Source organism: Ammodytes marinus (assembly GCF_949987685.1).
Source record: "Ammodytes marinus genome assembly, chromosome: 3".
Lineage (NCBI taxonomy): Eukaryota > Metazoa > Chordata > Actinopteri > Uranoscopiformes > Ammodytidae > Ammodytes > Ammodytes marinus.
The window spans coordinates 21,488,048-21,509,516 of NC_137232.1; the positions used below are offsets into that span (position 1 = coordinate 21,488,048).

A 21,469-nucleotide genomic window follows, 5' to 3' on the forward strand; every position below is an offset into this window, starting at 1 on the left:
TATATATATATATATATATATATATATATATATACACACCATATACTGTTATCTTTTGTTAGGAATTTTGCAAACCTGTATATTATACATTTTCCCCTACATTTATCTGATGGATATGACTACCTTGCAGATACATATTTTACATTGAAAATAATATGATTGGTTCATAAAGGAGACAAAATAATGTTACAGAAAAACAGAATGTCCAACCTTAAAATTTGGCCCACCTGTTAATGTATAAAACTGTAATAATACAAATCCAATAATATACAATATAAAATAATTTGCAATTGATTGGGCCATTCAGAAAGTACTTTTACTTTAAAGGTACTACGAGTAAGACGGCACGTTGGCGACACCTTTGAACAAAAGCGGTAGTATTTTTACGACGCCAGCTGTCGTGAAGCTGTTTTCTAGCTCGTGCAGGGAGTGCAGGATTCAAATAATCAGGAAGCAATATGGTGCATGTCCGTGTGTTGAAAGTGTGAGGGCACCGGACTCTTTTCGGCTCCATGAGAGTGGTGACACAGCATCAACTAATGCCAGTAAGACGTGCTAAACACACCTGATTGCAATGAGTTGATGCATTGTCACCTCTCACGGAGCTGAACGAGTCCGTGTCCCCACACAAAGCGAATGAACGAGAGATGGCAGTTAGTTAGTATGGATCACGATGAGGTAATGTGTTTATGTTGTAAATAATGACTATTTCAGATGAATAATGGTCATCTGATGATGCTGGTGAGGCAAAGTAAACTTTGTTTTAGTAGGCTACCGCTCATTCATTTAGGAGTAAACACTGCAGTCTAGGTTCGCTCCGTGAAATTGTGTATACGTTGCTTGGCAACACCCTCCCGCCCGCCTATCACTCTCCCTTTTAGCTTTTCTTCATTGCATTTTCATTTTTTTCTTTTATGGTTCAGCCCCGTTATCAGTCATTATGACGACAAACAACTGTCTCAAACAAGGCTCCTGCTCCCCTTCCCTCACCTGGAGTGATAGGCTTCTCAAATCGCGCTGCTGCGCCACACTGAAATCTGCGACCAATATGGATATGTGACCATAGAGCCGAAAATCAGACTGGGTGTACGACCAGATCAAATGCAGTAATAAAAACTACATAAAAACGTCTTTCTTTGCACTGATGGTCTCGTTTGCTGTTAAAGGTAATTTATAATTATGAGAGGAAACATGAGGCTGTTTAAAAGATATTTAAATGTTACTTGTTGCCGCTTTAAGTGTATGTACATTTTTACTGAACACAAAGTTAATTTTTGTTCTTTGACTTCCAAAGCTTTTCAATGCAGAACATTTTGTTTTAAAGAACTATTATTATTATTTTTTTTAAAACAATATAATAAATGATTGATTATAATGTTAAAATAGTTTTTAACTTGAGGTAAACTTACAGTAGCTTGTTATAAGGGAGGATGGTGCACTGTAACCAAAGCAAAGCACAAACTCTGAAAGGGATTTTTTTCAGACAAACTTTACTTAAACACAAAACAAAAACTAACTCGTATCGTACAAATGAAACCATTTCATCACAATACAACATAAAGGCAACAGGTAGAGTAGGCAACATGGTCACATGGTTGCAGTCTGTGCATGTCTGATGTGTCACCGTGTGAGTCTTTTACATGGCTACTTTGATTTCATGCTGACGCTTTCACAGTCATCGAGTTCACTCATAAAATATAAACAGACGTAGCTTTACAGAAGGATATGCTCTGTGGGTTTAAAAAAACAAAACAACAAGCCTTTATTCACTTAAAGACCAGAATTATCAATCCAACCAGACAAAACATCATTTTAATATCTTATTTGAACATACTGGCAGTGTTAGAGAGCTTTATATCAGTTTACACTTTTTACAAAACAAAGACACAGGTGGCTAGTAAAAAGCACTAATGTTCTCATCCAATGACTGGCACTCTGCACATTCAAACAATTAGCTACAAATGATGCATGCAAGCGCTCACCCCCAACACTGGAGCAACTGTCAGTATTGCTGCTCAACCGTAAAGCCAGATGAAATAAGGTACAGGAGCCTAGCTTTTGTGAACTACAAGAGATGACATTAGAAAAGTTTGACGCGTGAGGATTCTGCTGTGAAAGTAAACCAGTGTACGACATTCAGATTGATCATTTATTCTTTGTGTTTGGTTGTTAAAATATGCTTTCTGTAACTGTGACTAATCCAAATGACTTCAAGAAGCAGGAGATGTATAGCACATCCGTGCATGCCCCTCAGCGTGGCCCTGTTAGCATTTTATTATTGGTTGTTGTGCTGTGAAACAAGCTCAGCGCAACTCAAGATTAACAAACTGTTTTGGTACAATATACTATAAGCAATGGTTGTAAGCCTAGCTATTAGGGTGAATGCCTCCATATATTGTACACACAATGTATTCAATCGTTTTTGTTGTGTATATTTTATGTGTGCTAATCATTGTTTATAGGCAATTTTCCACAACACTACCAGCAGAATATTCAGTGTGTCTTTTTTCCACTGTGCAATAGAAAACATAACAGCAGCACTGTGCTAAGTGTCCCATTTTGAATTTGGAATGTACGAGTATTGTGTTACACACAGAACCACACATTTACAAAATAGCAACTCATGTGCAGAAACACCTCAGGCCCTGTACATTGTGTGTAAAATGTGTTGTACAGGTTATAATGCACCTTTTACTGAATATGTAATAGATTGCATTCGTATTAACAGGAAACTAAAATTGTGAATCTGTCGTGTTTTTGCTTTTGTTGTGTGTGTCTTTTCGTGTGTCTGCGGTTGAGGTTTAGGCCAGAGTTCCCCCAATGATGGAAGCAACGACTATTCCCAAAATCACACAGCATATGTTAATCATAATTTTCTTCTGTAAAGTTTTAACAAGAACAGAGAAACAGTCATCCGTGGCAGTGTTTGTGTTTATTTTTTTGCATTAGGCTACTTGTTTTTGCTATAACCTACGAAGATTTTCGGTAACACTTTAGTTTGATAGTCCACTGTTGACACTCAACAAGCCATCAGTAGATACGCAGTTGCATATCAACAGTGAATGAGTTGATATTGTAGTGAACCATGGGCTGTGATCAGAGAGTGAGCCACAGAGTGGTTGTTAATTAGGTAATTAGGATGATGCGATGCAGCTGAAGGGAGTGGGTTTGGGAAGAAGGAGGGTAGAAAAAGGGCCAAAGCCCAGACCCCGAGGGGGGGGTCTCAACTCCTGGGAGAGTTAAGTAGCTTTTAGATATAGATATATATATTTTTGTATTGTGTGTTTATAGCTTTGTTAATGAATTGTATTTTAATTAGACGCGGCAGTACAGGGGACCTAGTGGGGGAAATAGTGGGGGTAACAACTCGTCCAGTGCGCACAGGGGGGCTCTGACGCCACGGGTTGCCGTGTAGTGGGTTGCAGTGCCGGTTTGATGTGCAGTGCCCTAAGGGGTTTGGTGTGGCTGCATAGCAGCATTTGTGTGCCGTGCCCTGTTGCTGGGGGTTTGTGTGGGTGGCTAATGCCCGAGAAGTGTCACCTAAAGGCTCTTCCACATGTGTTCCCGTCCCGTGTCTCCTACCTGTTGTTCAATAAAGATAATTGATTGGTATTCTTCATTGTCCTCCTCGTTTTGTTTCCTTTCATAACTGTTAAGGTGCTCTCTATCTCCTCTAACCCAGAGGCAAGGTTTATTACAATATTCAACAGAACTATCTCAACAGATAAGTAACATGTATTCAACTAACTTTAAGTTAAGTATAAGTTGCACTATTAGTAGATTGTTAGTTGATATTGATTGATTGTCTTTATTTCGAACATGCAATAAAAAAATAGATGAATAAATAACAAACAAACAAAAGCAAAACAAAGAAATAGAATTTAAAAAAAAACAAAAGAAAAACAGACATGCTCGAAAGGGGGTAGGAGGAAGTAAAAAACTTATCTAGTCCTACCCCTTAACAGATCAATTTTGCTTGGATAGATTATGTTATTAGCATGTCAGTATAATAAAAAGCTATAATAATGCATATATATAATGCAACATAGCTTGTTCAACAGATAAGAAACAAGGAGTCAACTAATTGTCTGTTAACTATAAATTGCACTATTAGTTAATGTTTAGTTGATATTCAACAGTGAGTTAGTTGATATATATTTAGCATGCATTCAACTAACTGTCAGTTAACTATAAGTTGCATTATTAGTAGATGTTTTGTAAACGTAGCATGCATTCAACTAACTTTCGGTTAACTATTAGTTGTATTATTAGTAGATAGTTAGTTGATATTGAACAGAGCTCTTTCAACAGATAAGAAACAAGCATTCAACTAACTGTAAGTTAACTACAAGTTGCACTATTAGTTGATGTTTAGTTGATATTCAACAGTGAGTTAGTTGATATTCAACAGAGCTGTCAACACATATGTAACATGCATTCAACTAAGTGTTAGTTAACTATAGGATCATTTTATTTTGTTAATTTCTTTTTACAAAAACAGTCTGCAACAGACATTATAATTTTTACTACATGTTCTTTACAAATATTCAACTATCAGTTGAGTGTCAACTTCTAGTAAGTTGACTATCAACTGCTGTTATTAACCAATACTCAACTTACGTTTCATATGGATCAACTTTCCCCCCACTCACAAAGAACACATCTAATGAATGAACATTCAAACCTCTGTTGATCATATATGTTCATTGTAAAATAAAGATGAGAATATTGTATCAATCAATAGGCACCGTGTGTAGGTGACTATCTGTTGATTGTCATGACTGTCGACAAACTATCAGTAAATATTCAACTAAGCATAAGTAGACAGGTCTTAGGACTGTCAAATTAAAGTGAAAACAGTTCTAGTATCTGTAGACAATCTACGAACTAGTAACAGTAGAAAATAGAAACAAGTTTTGCTCAACTGATGAGTAACACTGGATGACCGCAAAGTAAAGTTAAAAAATATGTAGGCAGCATATCTGAACAGGAAAGCACATTTATTTGAAGTACATTTAACTTTTTTCAGTAGTTACATAACAAGTAGGTACACAGCAAGTACCATCAATACCTCAAAAAAAGACAATAAAACTAATGCATGTATTTATTTAGGTGTCACTTAGGCAATTTCTTAACAACAGATTGTCCAAAAATTGACATTCAAAAAGCTCAGTAAAGTTTACCATAACACCCAGCACCACTAGTTATGATACTGAGCAAACATATGTAATATATAACATCAAATCAAATCAGTTTTATTTGTATAGCCCAATATCAAAAATAGACATTTGCCTCAGTTCTCATGAAACGCTTTGTTATGGTAAGAAAAAGATATATAATTTTGTTATGGACCAGAATATCTGAAGCTCCAAGTACCTCGGGAGAAAATGGATTACTAACAGCAATGGTGAAACAAGACACTGATTCAGCAATTAGGTTTGATTAGGTTTAGATAAAACAACTAAGGGTGTATTCACACAGGGAAAGTCCGCTAGTTCACTTGCTTTGGTCCAGACCAAATAGAGTTTAGATTTTTTTAGTTTGGTGTGGTCCACTTTCATATTGTCCCTTTTGTAAGTGAACCAGCATTACGAAGCAAAACCACACGTGATCTGAGGTCATTCATTCATTGGACAAACATTCTGAGGTGCATGAAGCACGAAGTAAAAACTGCGAAATATATAATTGATATAATATGGGGTTACAAATAATAAAAAGGCCTACATCTAGCATATAAATAAAGAAGAAAAACATAAAATGATTGTTGTTTCATATGATTATAATATGAAGCCCTATGACAATGCCACGTTATGTGGCTTGTAGCCTACGATGTGAAACATCATTTTTACTGTATTTTTGCTGCTAGACGCGCGGCTCGCGAGAAGAATAGGCTCATGCCGTCACTCAGCTGATTAAGCTGTGTATCAGCTGGGTGTCAGTTCGGCGCAGCTCAGCTACAAACTGACACAGGGATAGTATTGACGGTCCCGTTCATGGGAAGTAAAATAAAAACACACACTTCTTGCGCAGCGAGAACCTGTTGGCACTGTGCGGGAGACGCTCCCCTCTCCTTCATCTGATCGCTGAACACATTCAGCATTTTTACGCATCCTCTCGATCAAATGTAATATATTGTTCTGGGCTCCCGGTCAACCCACAACTTATCGTCCTAACAATGGCGACAACAACACTTTCCCATAATGTGAAGCTGACTGCAATTTATTAAAATAGAAAAGGCGCAGTGCTTCCTGCATTCGGGTCGGTTCGAGTCAAGACAAATTCACACCACAAACGAACTGCAGCAGAGTGCGTTTGGAAACGCACCAAGACTACCTCTTCATCTGGGTCTCGGACCGCTTGTTTGGTCCGCCCCCGAGTGCGATTGCTGTATTCACACTTGCCTGAAAGATGCGCACCAAAGGCGGAAGTGCATCTGAGTTCGTTTCAACCGAACTAAACACGGCATGTGTGAATACACCCTTAATTATCACCAGTGTTGGGAATAACGCCGTTTAAAATAACGGCGTTAGGTAACGCCGTTCTTTTTTCAGTAACGGGGTAATCTAACTAATTACTTTTTCCGTCGTTACAACGCCATTATCGTTAGGCCTACTGAACGTTGAATGCGGTGCGTTACTATGAATTGATTGAATAAACTGTGTTATCCGAACGCACCCCTGGCTCCATACTACACAAACTGCTAGTGAGGAGACCGGTGTGTTTTAAGTTGTGTTTTATTCAGTGTGGATGTCAGTTAGCGCCGTCACGTCAGTCAGCCGGAGTGCCTGTTTAGTGAAGTTTCTTTTTCTTTCTCTCTCTGTTGTGTGATTGCCGCAGTAACCACCTATCCACCCACGGTTGAAACGTGCTCTCCCTGAGTTTGTTTGCATCGCCCTTGTGAGTAAGTGCATGGAGTTTTCCGATCTCTAGGGCCTATAAATTATAATTTATGCACTTTATTAAACGGCCGCGATTCGCCGGTTGCAACAGCTGTTTAGCGTGTCATCACGAGCCGAATATTGCTATTGTTCTTTTCCTGGGATCTGTATGCTGCTGTGCATGTTAAAGAAGGAAATAAACATATGGATAAAATACTCCTCCTCTCATCGTCTCATGCTTCATAGTCTGACGTTTTTGGCCTTAAGTGGTGTTTTAGCCGACACCCCTGAAGTGAATCCAGTGATAGCAGATCAGCACGGTACATTCAGCAGTTTCCTCTACTACTTTTGTTGAGAACAAAATACTTGAAGTGCAGGATAAACCTCTTGCTGTCTGTTGATGTGCAATAAGTATTGAAGGTTATGTAGCCCAGGGCCGCCCATAAGGGGTAGAAAGTGGGAAGGCTTTCTAGGGCCCAGCCACTTGGGGGGCCCATGGTCTTTGGAAGCCAAGAACCTAACTAAGCTAAACTTTATTTTTAGATATTTATGTCAATATCTATTCAAAGTTGGGTGTTTACACAGAGCTGCGGCTCCTCTTACGGCCATTTAAAAAGCAGTAGAAGAGCAGAAATTTTCAAAAAATTTCAGATTGAGCACAGCGGAGTGTAACTGTTTCAAACATAATCCATCCTATAAACCCTTTGTGTGCCAAATGGTGACAAGATTGGGTTTTGATATTAAACAGTTTTGACTGGATTATATTTCCTGACTCGTTCCTGCTCACGGAAAACACATGTAGGCCTACCTGCTACTTGTGTCTGGGTGTCGTTGTGAAAAGTATTTGGACCCCATGAAAAAATAGGTTGGGTACCTTTTGTAGTTCTTCTAGTTACTCTGTAATTTTCCTGAGTCTACAAACAGGTTTAAATTCTCTCTCCACAAAATGTAAATTTTTGTGATAAGGAATTTCCCTTTGGGGACTATACCCTCTAAAGGCTTTGACATATTCTTCAGGTTGACACGACCAGCCAAGTCTGACCAGTTTTTCAGAAACCTGGCCAATTGACCAACCAGATGGGTCATACCACAATGAAGCTGACGAGCAGCATCATCCTGTTTTAATTATTGCCGTAACCACCAAGGTCCTGCTTTCTGTATTGTTTCTAAAAATTAAAAATTAAAATAGACCTAAAAAAGTTCTTAATGCAAAGAAAGACACAAGGCACAAAGAAGTTGGAAATAACTGAAGGAACAGATTTGAGTTCAAAGATTAAGAACTTTTTTTGTGATGATTTCAGTGCTTTTGCAGTGATGAGAGGAGAATGAACTAAGCCTAAATGTTGCAACCAAACATAGGCCAACTTTATAGTTTTGAGGGTAGGTTGGTTTGGTTATTCATGTAGAGAACCGCCTTTTTTCATTTGTGTGTGAAGAATTTGTGGTTGATGTTGTTTTTTAAGTGTTATTTATTTCAACAATACCACCAACATATTTCAAATGATTTAATGTCATGTGCAGAAATACAAAAAAGGGCAATATTTGGTGCAGTCAATTAGTGTAAATGTATCTTACCAGAATAGTAGCATAGAAAACGTGCAAATTGTGAAAAAACTGTTTGCTTTAGTGAATACTAAAGAAGAACAATGTCTCTGTGTGGACTGATTATTTTGTAGAGATCTGTTGATCTGTTAAACAATTGAGTGAGTGTAAGGGAATCAAAATAAATTGGTAGGTATGTTGGGCCAAGTCAGAAATGTGCTACTATTTTAAAATAATAATGAGCCCTTGCTCCCCAAACTGTCCCTGGTTGATAAGATAGTTAGTCTCTCTACAAATACATGTATGTGTTTATTGAGGGATGAGCGCACTCACACTCATTGTTGATAGGAGTAATGGGTAAGGGGGGCCCATTGACTGGAGGTTTTCAGGGGCCCAGCCATTTGTGTGGGCAGGCCTGATGTAGCCTACACGTAGGCCTACCTGTCTGTTCTACTCATTTCAACTGACTTGTGAAAACTGCTCAGAAAAATCCGAAATTGTTGTCATGGGCCTATAGCAACTTTTTTTTTTCACAGTAGGCTAACGCAAATAGTTACTTTCCCTGGTAACTAGTTACTTCTATTATAAAGTAATTCAGTTACTAACTCAGTTACTTTTTGGAACAAGTAGTGAGTAACTATAACTAATTACTTTTTTAAAGTAACGTTCCCAACACTGATTATCACTCTCTTGTGACCAACCACTAGTTATCCTGGTCCTGCCACTCTTATTTGAATGAGCACATTTGAATAATTTTTCGCTCTCTTTAGATCCAGTTGTTGGGTTACTAGCCACTCCAGGCCTACTGTACTCCTCTTCAATTGAAGCAGTTGGGCTGAAGAATCCAGGAATCTTGTCCTATCACCCAGTTGATGAACATAGAAAGAAATGATCTGAGAATTAGCACAAAATAGTTCAAATGAATTTTGATTTCCTTTATCTAAATCATTATAGCATTGTGGTTCCACATTAAAACACATAATGCTTTATATTGCTTTAATGAAATATATTTGGTACCCTAATCAAAAAAAATCTCACTGAACCTTGGACAAATTTAAATAATTTTTTAATTAAATAAACATGTAATCTCTATGATACCCAGGGGGCAAAACCCTCTTTTTTTGTAAAACAGACATGGGCTGTTGTAAAAGGTTGTTCACCAGAAATGATATCTAGGACCTTCAAGGATCACAACCTGGGTGGACAACCTGGTCAACTACCTGCTGTAAAGCTACAGGGGGCCGGAATAGAAAATCGGAACCATGGTTTAATGCGAGGGTAAAACATTTTTTTTTAACTTATAGATATCATCTTGAAACTTTGCCAGTTGATTACTGGCATTAAAACAATGATTTTTTGTATTGAAGTTTTTTTCAATTTATTTTGAATATATATGCAAATTTGGCATATTTCACAAATTATGCACACATTTTCACATCTTTAAAACCAAAAATCTAGATATTGGATAAAGCCAGAGTTAAAATCTTTATTGCGTTTTGACATTTTATAAGTGTGTTAAGTTTCTACATAACAAACTTCCTCTGTGAGAAATGGTGTGATAATTCTGGTTTGATAGTGGTTAGATTGACATGATTTGATATTTTTTTTCATTACTCTGACCCAAAAATCTCAACTTCTAAAGCACTTACATCAACTAAACTTTCCATAATCATTCTTAGCACTATTCTGAATGTTATTAAAGAAGGATTTTTTACACAGCCTTATTACATTTTATAAATCAAAAAATACTATGTACAGGTCTTAAAAATGCATTACGGCATGTTTTGAAGAAGAAAATGTCTCATAAATCAGACTATGAACAACATATGAAAAAATCCATCTTCAATAACCTACAGAATAGTGCTAAGAATGATTATGGAATGTTTAGTTGATGTAAGTTGTACTGTTCTCACTAGATGAACATCCAGCTATCCAGCCGGTAAACATGAACTTAAATAACTCAAGGAGTTATTTAAGTTGCCCCTTTTGCAAGGGGCAACTTTCATATTGCCCCTTGCAAAAGGGGCAATATGAAAGTGGACCACACCAAAAGAAAAAAATCTAAACTCTATTTGGTCTGGACCAAAGCAAGTGAACTAGCGGACCTTCCCAGTGTGAATACACCCTTAGTTGAATGCATGCTACGTTTACAAAACAACATCTACTAATAATGCAACTTATAGTTAACTGACAGTTAGTTGAATGCATGCTAAATATATATCAACTAACTCACTGTTGAATATCAACTAAACATTAACTAATAGTGCAACTTATAGTTAACAGACAATTAGTTGACTCTTTGTTTCTTATCTGTTGAACAAGCTATGTTGAATATCAACTAACAATCTACTAATAGTGCAACTTATACTTAACTTACAGTTAGTTGAATACATGTTACTTATCTGTTGAGATAGTTCTGTTGAATGTCAACTCATTCACTGTTGATATGCAACTGCGTATCTACTGATGGCTTGTTGAGTGTCAACAGTGGACTATCAAACTAAAGTGTTACCAGATTTGCATCTAATCAAACGTCTAATCCGAGCAAGATAAGAATCAAGATCAACTTCCAGGCTAACCTGTTGGGCGTATCCATATTACGCACACAGCTGCAGGATACAAACCTAGAAAAGCTCCTAAAATACCCGCAAAGCAATGAAGAAACAAACTATTCTGAATTAAGTATGACTGTCCTTCAATCATCAGAGCCAAGTATCAGCAAAGGAAGTGTGATCACAGCATACATGTAGCATAGCAGTACCAACTCATTAACTCACCATTACCTAATGCTTCATTAATGCAGTATCTTCTTGTCTGTTTAACAGTAACGAAACTGATTGAATCAGTCTCCCAGTACCTACTCATTAACTCCCCATTACCTAATGATTCATTAATGCAGTCTGTTTACCAGTAACTAATCGAAAGTGCTTGAATCACAGTCTCTCAGTACCTACCAGTACCTACTCATTAACTACCAGTACCTACTCATTAACTCCCCATTACTTAATGCTTCATTGAAGCAGTATCTTCCTGTCTGTTTACCAGTAATAAAACAGTGATTGAATCAGTCTCCTAGTACCTACTCATTACCTAGTCTCGCAAAGCTAGAACAAACTACAGCAAGTATGGTCTGGAACTACGCAATTTAGAGACGTCTATCCGGGGGGAAACTGGGCTAGCCTGTTTTTATTTCTTTAAACCAATCAGAATCGTCTAGGGTGGGGCTGAGCCCAGGAAGCAGCAGTGGTGTCCGTGCAAAATAGTGCAGAGGGGGGAATTGTTTTGCTGGAACGTCTGCACGTTCAGAGGCTGTCAGAGAAATGGCTAAATCCCAACCGCAAACGCCACAAAAAAACTATTAAAGACAAAAGGAATAAACATAGTTAATTGCTTTCTCACCAGAATGTCAATACATTCAGGCCTCAAGGAGCTCACGAGATAACTTAACAGGAATGAACTAGTCCTACAGTGTTTACTCTTGTAACATTAACAACGGCGGCCCGTTTTCCTGTAAATCACAAAAGAAGAGGAACGGCGGCCCTTAATCTAGCTGGTTATAAGGTCCGGTGCTCAATCCAAACCCCCACGCTTCATTTTCCAGAGTTTATGAGGGTATTTCTGAAGTCTAAGCGTATTTCCACACTTTATTCCTGTCTACAGTAACGTGACTTCTCACACCCGCTGTTTGTGTGTGTGTGTGTGTGTGTGTGTGTGTGTGTGGGAGAGCGCTTCCCTCACAGTCAGACACACAGGTTGGCTGTGAGCGAATTTTTTCCGAGTTTTAGGGGGAGCTCAATACGGAAAAGCCAGCAACAGGAAGGGGGGGAGGGAGTTACGCTGGTAGCCAGACTACTCATTACCTAACCATTACTTAATGCTTCATTAATGCAGTATCTCCCAGTCTGTTTACCAGTAACTAATCAAAAGTGCTTGAATCACAGTCTCTCAGTACCTACCAGTACCTACTCATTAACTACCAGTACCTACTCATTAACTCCCCATTACCTAATGCTTCATTAAAGCAGTATCTCCCTGTCTGTTTACCAGTAACTAATCAAAAGTGCTTGACGAAGCACTGAGAAGTGCAGTCTCAGTACCTACCAGTACCTACACATTAACTAACCATGCGTTCATCAGTAACTCACTTTTTGTGACCCTTATTGTAAAGTGTTACCGCAAAGTTATAGGCCTACAACAACACATCATTTCCATACTGTGCATACCACAATCAAATTTTTACTACTTAGTACTTGAACCTAACAAGAATATATTGTAGTTTTAACTTACTTGCAGTACTTCTACTGACAGCATAGTGACTATGCACATCAGTATTTTACATGCAAAAAAAGGGGTCCGCATATAGAATAAGATGCATAAGTATGTATTGAACAAGCCAACGGTATTTAAATGTGTTAGTTAGCTTTACCTCAACAAGGTTGCTCTGCACGATGAGTGTTTTAAAATATTTTTTTTTACACTTTAGGTACATTTTACTAGTAGTACATAGTACTTTTAAAAATTCCACTGTAGTAGAATAGTGGAATAGCTTTAGATAACCGGATGGCACTGCAATATACAGTGTACAGTGTAACCAACCATCCGACCATGTGAAAACCAGTGCATTTTTCACATCCCGTATTCCTTTCATGTTACTTTCAAAGTTTCTACTGCAGACCTATTCTGCAGACCTATTCTGTAATGAAATGTATTTTTGATGCCATATTTATCTTAATATTTTGTAATGTCTGATGATATGTTTGGGTAAGAATTATAACCCTAGTGGTGTAATATCCATGGTATTCTTTCTTCCAGAAAAAAAGAGCTCGCCAGGGAGAGGACTTCTTTTGTGGAGAAGGTGTCCAGAGTGTTAAGAAGAGATATAACAGCTCCTGGACAACCTTTTAGAGGATGGTGTCTTGAATGAAGGGGAGAAAGACTCGATAAATGAGGAGAACAGGACCACAAAAGACAAGGCGCGTGCTCTCATTGACTCAGTGAAGAAGAAAGGAAACGTTGCCAGCAGGAAGATGATCGCTCACCTCCAAACCAGAGATGCTACACTCTATGCCACTTTGGGTCTGAACTCTGGTCAACCTCTTTAAGCAGTTGTGTTTACATACTTCAGTCAGTGAACACCCTTTGACTTTTCATCCAGATTCTATCCAGGTTTTCCAACGGTCTGGTGCCCTACACACTCAGACTGTCCCATCCATATCCACACCTGTCCCTGGTTCCTTCAGGACCTGGTCCGACTCCACCCACCTGCTCATGGGCATTTCATTATTTCATCAGCCACACACTCGATAAACTGGATTCATCTTTGTCTTTGTTATGTTACCTGTTAACAGTGTACCCACCTGCTTACCAGACAGGTACCAGGCATATCTGCACACAACACTAACCTAAACTTTCCTTTACAAATCAAATCACTGATTTCACCCTGTGTTATGTAAAAAATGAATATGGTTTTACTGCAAAACTAATTGCATTAAGTTGAGTACTTGTCCCAAATCAAGGTGCATTCATAACTGTATCACTTGATGTCTTAAATTCAAAATCTATGCATATGTATTAATAATGAACTGCATACTTATGTTTTATTTAGTAACTGTGAAGTTGATATGTTTTATTCAGTTCTACTCTGTAAAATGTACCTATTACAAACGGTATATATATTTTTAACCGTGACCATCAGGGACTTTGGTAAAATAAAACATTCTATCAGCTTCTGTGACTGTATGAATATATCATGTGCAGCTGGAAACATTTACTGACAGGGAATCTATTGCATTTAACAGGTCAACACATTCTCATCCTGTACTTTGTTAGGGGGGATTTCAAGTTATAAAATATAATACTTTTATGTGTCGTATTTCACTGTCATGACAGTTTTACAAAAGTAAAAAAGTTTGGATTTATCTTAGCTGGTGGGAAACTATCTATAATGACAACGTAATAACCACCACTAGCATGGAGCCTACTCATTGAATAACAACAACATAAATATTAGAGCAATGTTCATTTGATTCCTCCAGTTTTACATGCATTGCATTCTGTTTGCAATCTTAATGATGTAATCCGGTTTAATAACAACTTCATGGGAAACAAACAAACTGTGCTTGGTTGCATCTCAAATAGTTATTTTTTCAGTTTCACGATGACAATACAAAGCGATTTAAATTTGTGGTGCGTAAAAGTTGGAGGAAGCTATTTGTCACTCTTAGAGAACGAGTGTGTTTCATAATCGATATGGATTTCCATAAAGCCCACAGTTGAATAATTAATCAATGGGGTTCATGTTAGAGTTTAAACTATTTCAAATATGATTTAAGATCAGCGCACACCAACATGAAAAAAACATAAAAAAAATTTAAGCAACACTTCCTGCAGCAGTATAAAGTGCTCCGCCGTACTGATAATGTAAAGTAGGTCACAGAACAACAGGAAACATCAAGTTACCGCCATACGCACGGACTGTTGGCAGCTGGGGTGTTTCCACGTCTAACTTAAAGACTTAAGTTTAAACAATTCTGTGATACGAGATTTGAGAAAAAATGGCAGGTAAGACATTTTCGGTCGAAATGCACTTTTTAAGTGACCATGATTTGGGTGCAGGCTACGTTGGCTGCAACATGCTGTGGATCAGCCTGCGAGAGTGGGACACCTCGAGCTGTTTTTACGAAAAGTGTTCATGATGGCGGAGAGAAGGATGAGGGTTAGAAATATGATTTTTTACTTTTCCTTTGTTTTACAAAATCCGCCCAGAAGAGTTTTGACCATTGTCCTTTTTTTGCGTGAGCCACGTATTGGTTTCACTTTACTGGCGCTCGTGCCCAACCCATTATATTTATTTATTTAGCATATTTTTTTAAGGTAGAAGAAACAAAAGCAGTAATAAATGCTCACATTTGTTCGTTCAAAGTCTTTGTTCAGATAAGGATGATTTTCTTTGTGGGACTGCAATGCCCCAAAGTGTGCAGCTCAGACCTCAAAGTTTGTGTTATTCGAAGTGTGTCGATTCCCTCTGACTTCGTCTGCATTAAGTTAACCCTCCTATCCTTGGCGTGATCCCATTCAATGTTTAACATCTCTAAATGAATGGTTCACAAGATTGTTTTTTCTTCATATTTTATAACTATTCTTGACTTTACGCAGACAACTTAGTTCCCACCAGGACATAGATAGTTCTGGGGAGGAGGAGCAAACATCTAACAGCAGCACAGCTGCATTCTTGACCATCTGTCTTGATGCTCTGTGTGCTTTCTCTTCATTCGCTCTCTACTGAAAACTTCTAATAAAATGTTTTGTGCATGTGAGGTTTGTCCCAGCTATTTGACAGTGAAAGTGACATAGAGGAGAATGTGTCTGAAACAGAGGATAATGTTGAGGACGATCCCAATTAAATTATGAGGCTGGTGACAATGAGACCTTAGTAGTGCTATTGTCTATCAACCACCAGAAGACAAGTTACTTTCCTAAAATGAAAGTTATTATGGTCCTGCTCCCAACTTGAAATCGACAGTGAACTAACACATGCAACTATCCTTGATAACAAACATTTCTTTCATTCCAGATGTTATTAATAACCCCTTTTTATTATAATCATTTTCTGGAGGTTTAAATGACTGGGTTCAAATCGACACCAAGGACAGACATTAGATGGTTATATCTTTATAAAATCATACCACGGAATAAAATTGTTACAATCCTATATTTGCATTTGCATTGACCATATGCTATTCCAATTGCTGTTGCTGCACGTGGAATAGCATATAAGCAATGGACATATAGCTGTAAGTTGACTTCCCTACACTGAGAAAAGGAAGGGCACAGATCACCACCCACCCTCCGACCCAGCAATAAATCAAAGCAGAGGAAGACTCCATCTTAGGAGTGAAGCAGGGGTGCTGAAGTCCACCTTAATGGAAGGCTCTACTCACAGTTAACTATTACGATAGCTACATGTATATTGATAACACTTTATGATCTGGGTAATAACGCACAATTATGTTTCACTGCAGCATAAACTACAGCCTGTAAAATGAACATGATGTTGAATGAACACCCCTTATAAAGGTCGAAATCAATTAAGGAAAACCATGTGTGTCCAGATTTGGTTATTTTGAATTTTTAAAGCTAGACAGAGCGATTATTTGTTGATTTATACATTGAAAATAATGTCCTTCTTCTGAAACTGAAGAAACCGCGCAAACAATTTTTTTTGTAGAAGAAGGCATTCTCATAAAGCTGTAAATAGAGCAGTTGTTTTTAAAAATTTGTAGAAAGATTAGAAAAACTGTTATTTTGGAGACACTAGGTTTTTACAGAAAAGCAATGTTTCATAACTATTTCTAATGTCTTCTTCCAAAATCACTACCTTCGTCGGAATCCTCTTAAGAGGCAATCATTTGAGGTGTGTAATTATTTTGCTTTATATTCCCTTTCCTAGATAAGGAGCTCTCCAGGGTGAGGGTCAAGTTTGTGGAGAAGGTGTCCAAAGACATGATAAAACAGCTCCTGGACGACCTTTTGGAGGATGGTGTCTTGAATGAAGGGGAGAAAGAATCGATAATTGAGGAGAACACGAACAGAGGAGACAAGGCACGTGCTCTCATTGACTTGGTGAAGAGGAAAGGAAACGTTCCCAGCAGGAAGATGATCGCTCACCTTAAAGATAGAGATAACAGTCTTTTCTCTGAACTGGGTCTGAAGGATCAACCCAATGATGAACCCTCAACCAAGCCCATCCAAACTTCAGGTGCAACCGGGAAGGAAAAACTGGACAATAGAGATGTTAGTTGTTCATAAAAGATATCAAATATCTCACATATGGCTGTATAGATTTTTATTCCAGTAGTGGAAACAATGGAGAAAATTAGTTTTACTGCAACAAGAGCATTTAATACGTCCATGTGCATCTCAGATGACCGCTCACTTTGATAAAAGTAGTTGTTTAACCAGCTTGAATAAACCTGTTTCGTAATTCACATATTTCTTTAAGATGATCACGTTGATACGTGGTGAATTCTTTGTGTAACTTTCTCCCTGTAAACTTGCCTTTCAGATTTACCCCGTGTCTGAAGATTCCACGAGGAGTCGCGTGGCCCTGCTAATCACCAACATAAAGTTCACTGATGAGAAAATGAACAGAAATGGAGCAGAGAAAGACGAGGAGAACATGGAGAACCTGCTCAAATCTCTCAACTACGAGGTGGTGAAACACAGCAACCTCACTGGAAAGGTACTTCATAAAAGGGAAATAAAAATCAAACAATATTTTTGTCGTATTTTTTTAGCAATGCAGTAACTTTAATATTGTGTCGTCTCAGGAAATTGGCCATTCATTGGTTGAGTTCTCCAAACATCCTAAACTCAAACAGACAGACAGCGTGGTGGTGGTTATCATGTCTCATGGGAAACTAGGAGCCATCCTAGGTAAAGACTCGACAGATGAGAACCAAGATGAGTTCCCAATCAACGACATCTATAAACACCTGGGCTCACATAATTGTCCTGCGCTGCTCGACAAACCCAAGATCATCATAATCCAGGCCTGCAGAGGAGGTGATTCTCACGCCAGATGTGAAGTCTGTTAATGTCTTGTTTTTTAAGTAAGAAAAGCTCTCGCGCATGGTCTTTAAAATGTGCCACATGTGTTTCAGGTGGGAAGGGATCAGTACTCGTAAGTGATGGTCCAAACACAGCCGAGGTCTGTGATGAGGAAGAAAACATAGAGGAGGATCTTGTGCAGTGTGTCCACAAAGAAAAAGACTTCATTGCTCTTCTTTCCTGCACCCCTGGTCAGTTAACTCAAATCAAGAATAATCAACAATAGTTTCTTTGAAAACAGCTTTTTGTTGTTGTTGCCTTATCAGACAATTATCTAAATGTATTTTCTATGTCTATATGTTTTTCCTCCAGATACTGTCTCGTATAGACAAAAAGATCTTGGGTCTTTCCTTATCAGGTATATCGTTGATGAATTCAAGAGCTCCGCACCTCAACAACACATTGAGGAACTTTTCAGAAAAGTAAGTTTACAAAATGCAAACTGTGTTTTGGTTGCAAATTATCTATGTATAATTAGTATTGTCATATTCTAGCTAAATGCAAAGTTTCATGCTTTTATCGCAAAGTGCACTATTCTAGCGGAAAATAATATTCATCCGCTAAAGCAATATCAGATGTAAGCAAAGAAGGTGATGCTTTTGTTTTTTTAAGTCTTTAGCCTTGTTTCATAGTTTGTTTCAACCCTGCAGGTCATGCTACGCTTTGAAGACTTCAAAATTCAAACAAAAAGACAGATGCCCACCAAAGAGAGATGCACTCTAACTAGGAACTTCTACTTTTTCCCAGCCAGCTGAGATGAGTTTCACAGTCACAGACTTATGATTGAAATTATTCCTGCAATGCTTTCTGAGGTGCTTTTTGGTGAATAGCTAAAACGTATTGATGGATGACTTAAATATAGACACCTTGGGCATACAAATATTTGTTTGTGTTTGTTTGATACACTTTGTATTCAACAGGTTGCTTAATCATGGACATCAGGCAACCAGTAAATAGCAGTTTTTTTTTCCAACATTGTATTTATTGATTTTTAACATTTTGCACATACAAAGTCTTACACATTAATCAGCAGGTTTGTACCCTATATTAGCACCAAGGTGTAGGACATTACAAAAAACATATATGAAAAAAAAAAAAACATATATATATATATATCACAAGTACAACAGGATTTAAATAACAAAAATAAAAATAACGTGAGACCCCTCAATTCAGGCGTCTAACAAACAAAACCAAAAGTATATAACAGACAAACAATAAGTCCTGTAGTATTTCTAATGTTGCAATCGGGGAATACAAGTAAAATCACATTACAATCTAGTATTCATCATATAATCACGTGAGCGTTGCAGAGGGCAATTTATTCATCCCCAGGTTCTTCTATCATATGTGCTATATCTCTCCTCTCCAGAAAACTTATAAACGGACCCCATATGTTATTAAAGAGTGACTCCTTGGCCTTGATAATGTATGTAATTTTTTCTAAGGGCAGAGTTGTAGATAACTCAGTAATCCATTTATTTAAACTGGGCATGCCCACTTTTTTCCATGACAGAGCGATTATTCTTTTAGCCAACAATATACCAATTTCTAAAAATATGCGGTGTCCTTTCCTAATATTGTATTTTTCTGGATATAGGCCGAGTAAGAAAAGTTTGGCATCTAAAGGTATTTGTATTGGAATAATATCCTGGATACACCTCCTCACAGCCTCCCAAAACTTATTAACTTCTTCACAGTGCCAAAGACAATGAAAAAGAGTACCCTTTTCCTTCTCACACTTGATACAGATATCTGGAACGTCACTGTTGAATTTATTGAGTTTTTCTGGGGTGATGTAAGTTCTCATGAGCCAATTGTACTGCAGTAATTTAAGACGAGTGTTAATTGTTTGTGATTGTGCTTTGGTACATGCTCTCTCCCAGTCCACAATGGTTATGTTGTCATGTAGGTCTTCCCTCCAAGCCTCCAGCCTCTTTACCGATGACTCTGAGGACTCGACTACTAGAAGGTTATAGAATTTGGAGATTATGCCCCGCCCCAAATTGTCCGTACACATTATCTTTTCTACTTTTGATAAGGGTGGGATAGACAATGATTGGCCCTGTTGTGATCGGATAAAATTCCGCAATTGTAAAAATTTAAAAAATTGATTACGGGGGATATTATAGTCAGCAGTTAGTTCTTCAAATGATTTCAGATATTTCGTGACTGGGTTAAATAAATCTCCAATTTTTTGTATTCCATTGTCAGCCCAGAATTTGAATCCTGCATCGGATTTACCTGGAGGGAAAAAATTGTTTCCCCAGATTGGACTGAAGAGTGAGAGAGAGACATGCTCCCCAAGATGTTTGTTAACTTGTTGTAACACAGTAATCATATTTTTAACCATGGGGTTCTTTATGATTTTTTTAAGCCTTTTAACATTATCTGAGTACAGGAAAAGGGGAAGAGGGAGGCCCAGCTGTTGGCTCTCCATCTCCCTCCAGAGAGGGGCTTCCTCTTCTGAAAAATAAAACATCAGCGTTCTTAACTGTGTCGCCCAATAGTACCAGAGCGGATTGGGGCACTTAAGCCCCCCTCTATCATATGGCAAGTATAGCAGTGACAGTCGCAACCTGGAGCGTCTATTGTTCCAAATAAATCGGATGAAAAGTTTCTTTAGGTGAGAGAATAGATTACTCGGTGGTGGCAGTGGTACATTTTGAAACAAATACAGCAATTTTGGCATTACATTCATTTTAAGGACATTTATTTTCCCTATTAACGACATTGGTATAAATGACCATCTATCCATCGATTTCTGGACTTCGTGCATTAATGGACTGTAATTAACTTCTACAATATTCTCAAGATGGGGTACAATTTGAATGCCCAGGTATGTAAAACAATCAACAACTTTAAATTGAGCAGTTTCCTGAGGTGGGGATTTCCTTTCCAAATGGTTTAACGGCATAATTGAAGTTTTGGATTTGTTTATCTTATAGCCTGAAATGTTTCCAAATGTCTTGATCAATTCTAACAGAACCGGAATAGATTTTCCCATATTTTTTAAGAAAACAATAATATCATCTGCATATAATGCAAGACGGTGCTCCTGCTCCCCTATTCTAATTCCAGAGATATGTTTATGAGTTCTCACTGCAATAGCCAATGGTTCGATTGCTATAATAAATAATAATGGGGAAAGAGGATCCCCTTGTCTGCATCCTCGTTGTACTTTAAAAGGTTTTGAGATATTACTATTTGTCAGTACCTCTGCGTATGGATCAGTGTAGAGCAACTTAATCCATTTCCCAAAATTTCCTCCCAGGCCAAAGCGATCCAGAGTTTCGAAAAGGTAAAGCCACTCGACTCTGTCAAACGCTTTCTCAGCATCTATTGACAGAAAAGCAGTATCTTGCGCCCCCTTTTGGCTGTGGAGAATATTCAAAACCCTTCTGACATTATGGAAGCCTTGTCTGCCACGAATAAAACCA

The 21,469-nt window shown here is 37.9% G+C and overlaps 1 protein-coding gene across 1 annotated transcript; it reads left to right on the forward strand.

The window, feature by feature from the left end:
- The first annotated feature begins 14,839 nt into the window (after window positions 1-14,839).
- Window positions 14,840-20,016, forward strand: LOC307248306 (caspase a-like). Its single transcript, XM_080024707.1, has 7 exons — window positions 14,840-14,981; window positions 16,870-17,213; window positions 17,485-17,661; window positions 17,750-17,984; window positions 18,083-18,220; window positions 18,342-18,451; window positions 18,680-20,016. The coding sequence occupies exons 1-7, from the start codon at window positions 14,975-14,977 to the stop codon at window positions 18,782-18,784; spliced, it is 1,116 nt and encodes a 371-aa protein (XP_079880833.1). The 5' UTR covers window positions 14,840-14,974; the 3' UTR covers window positions 18,785-20,016.
- The last annotated feature ends 1,453 nt before the right edge of the window (window positions 20,017-21,469 follow it).

Bases quoted from the DNA above. Each gene is read 5' to 3' on its own strand.
- LOC307248306 (XM_080024707.1), top strand. The intron at 17,985-18,082 runs GTGATTCTCACG...CATGTGTTTCAG, and splicing joins AATCCAGGCCTGCAGAGGAG to GTGGGAAGGGATCAGTACTC. The intron at 18,221-18,341 runs GTCAGTTAACTC...TTTTTCCTCCAG, and splicing joins TCTTCTTTCCTGCACCCCTG to ATACTGTCTCGTATAGACAA.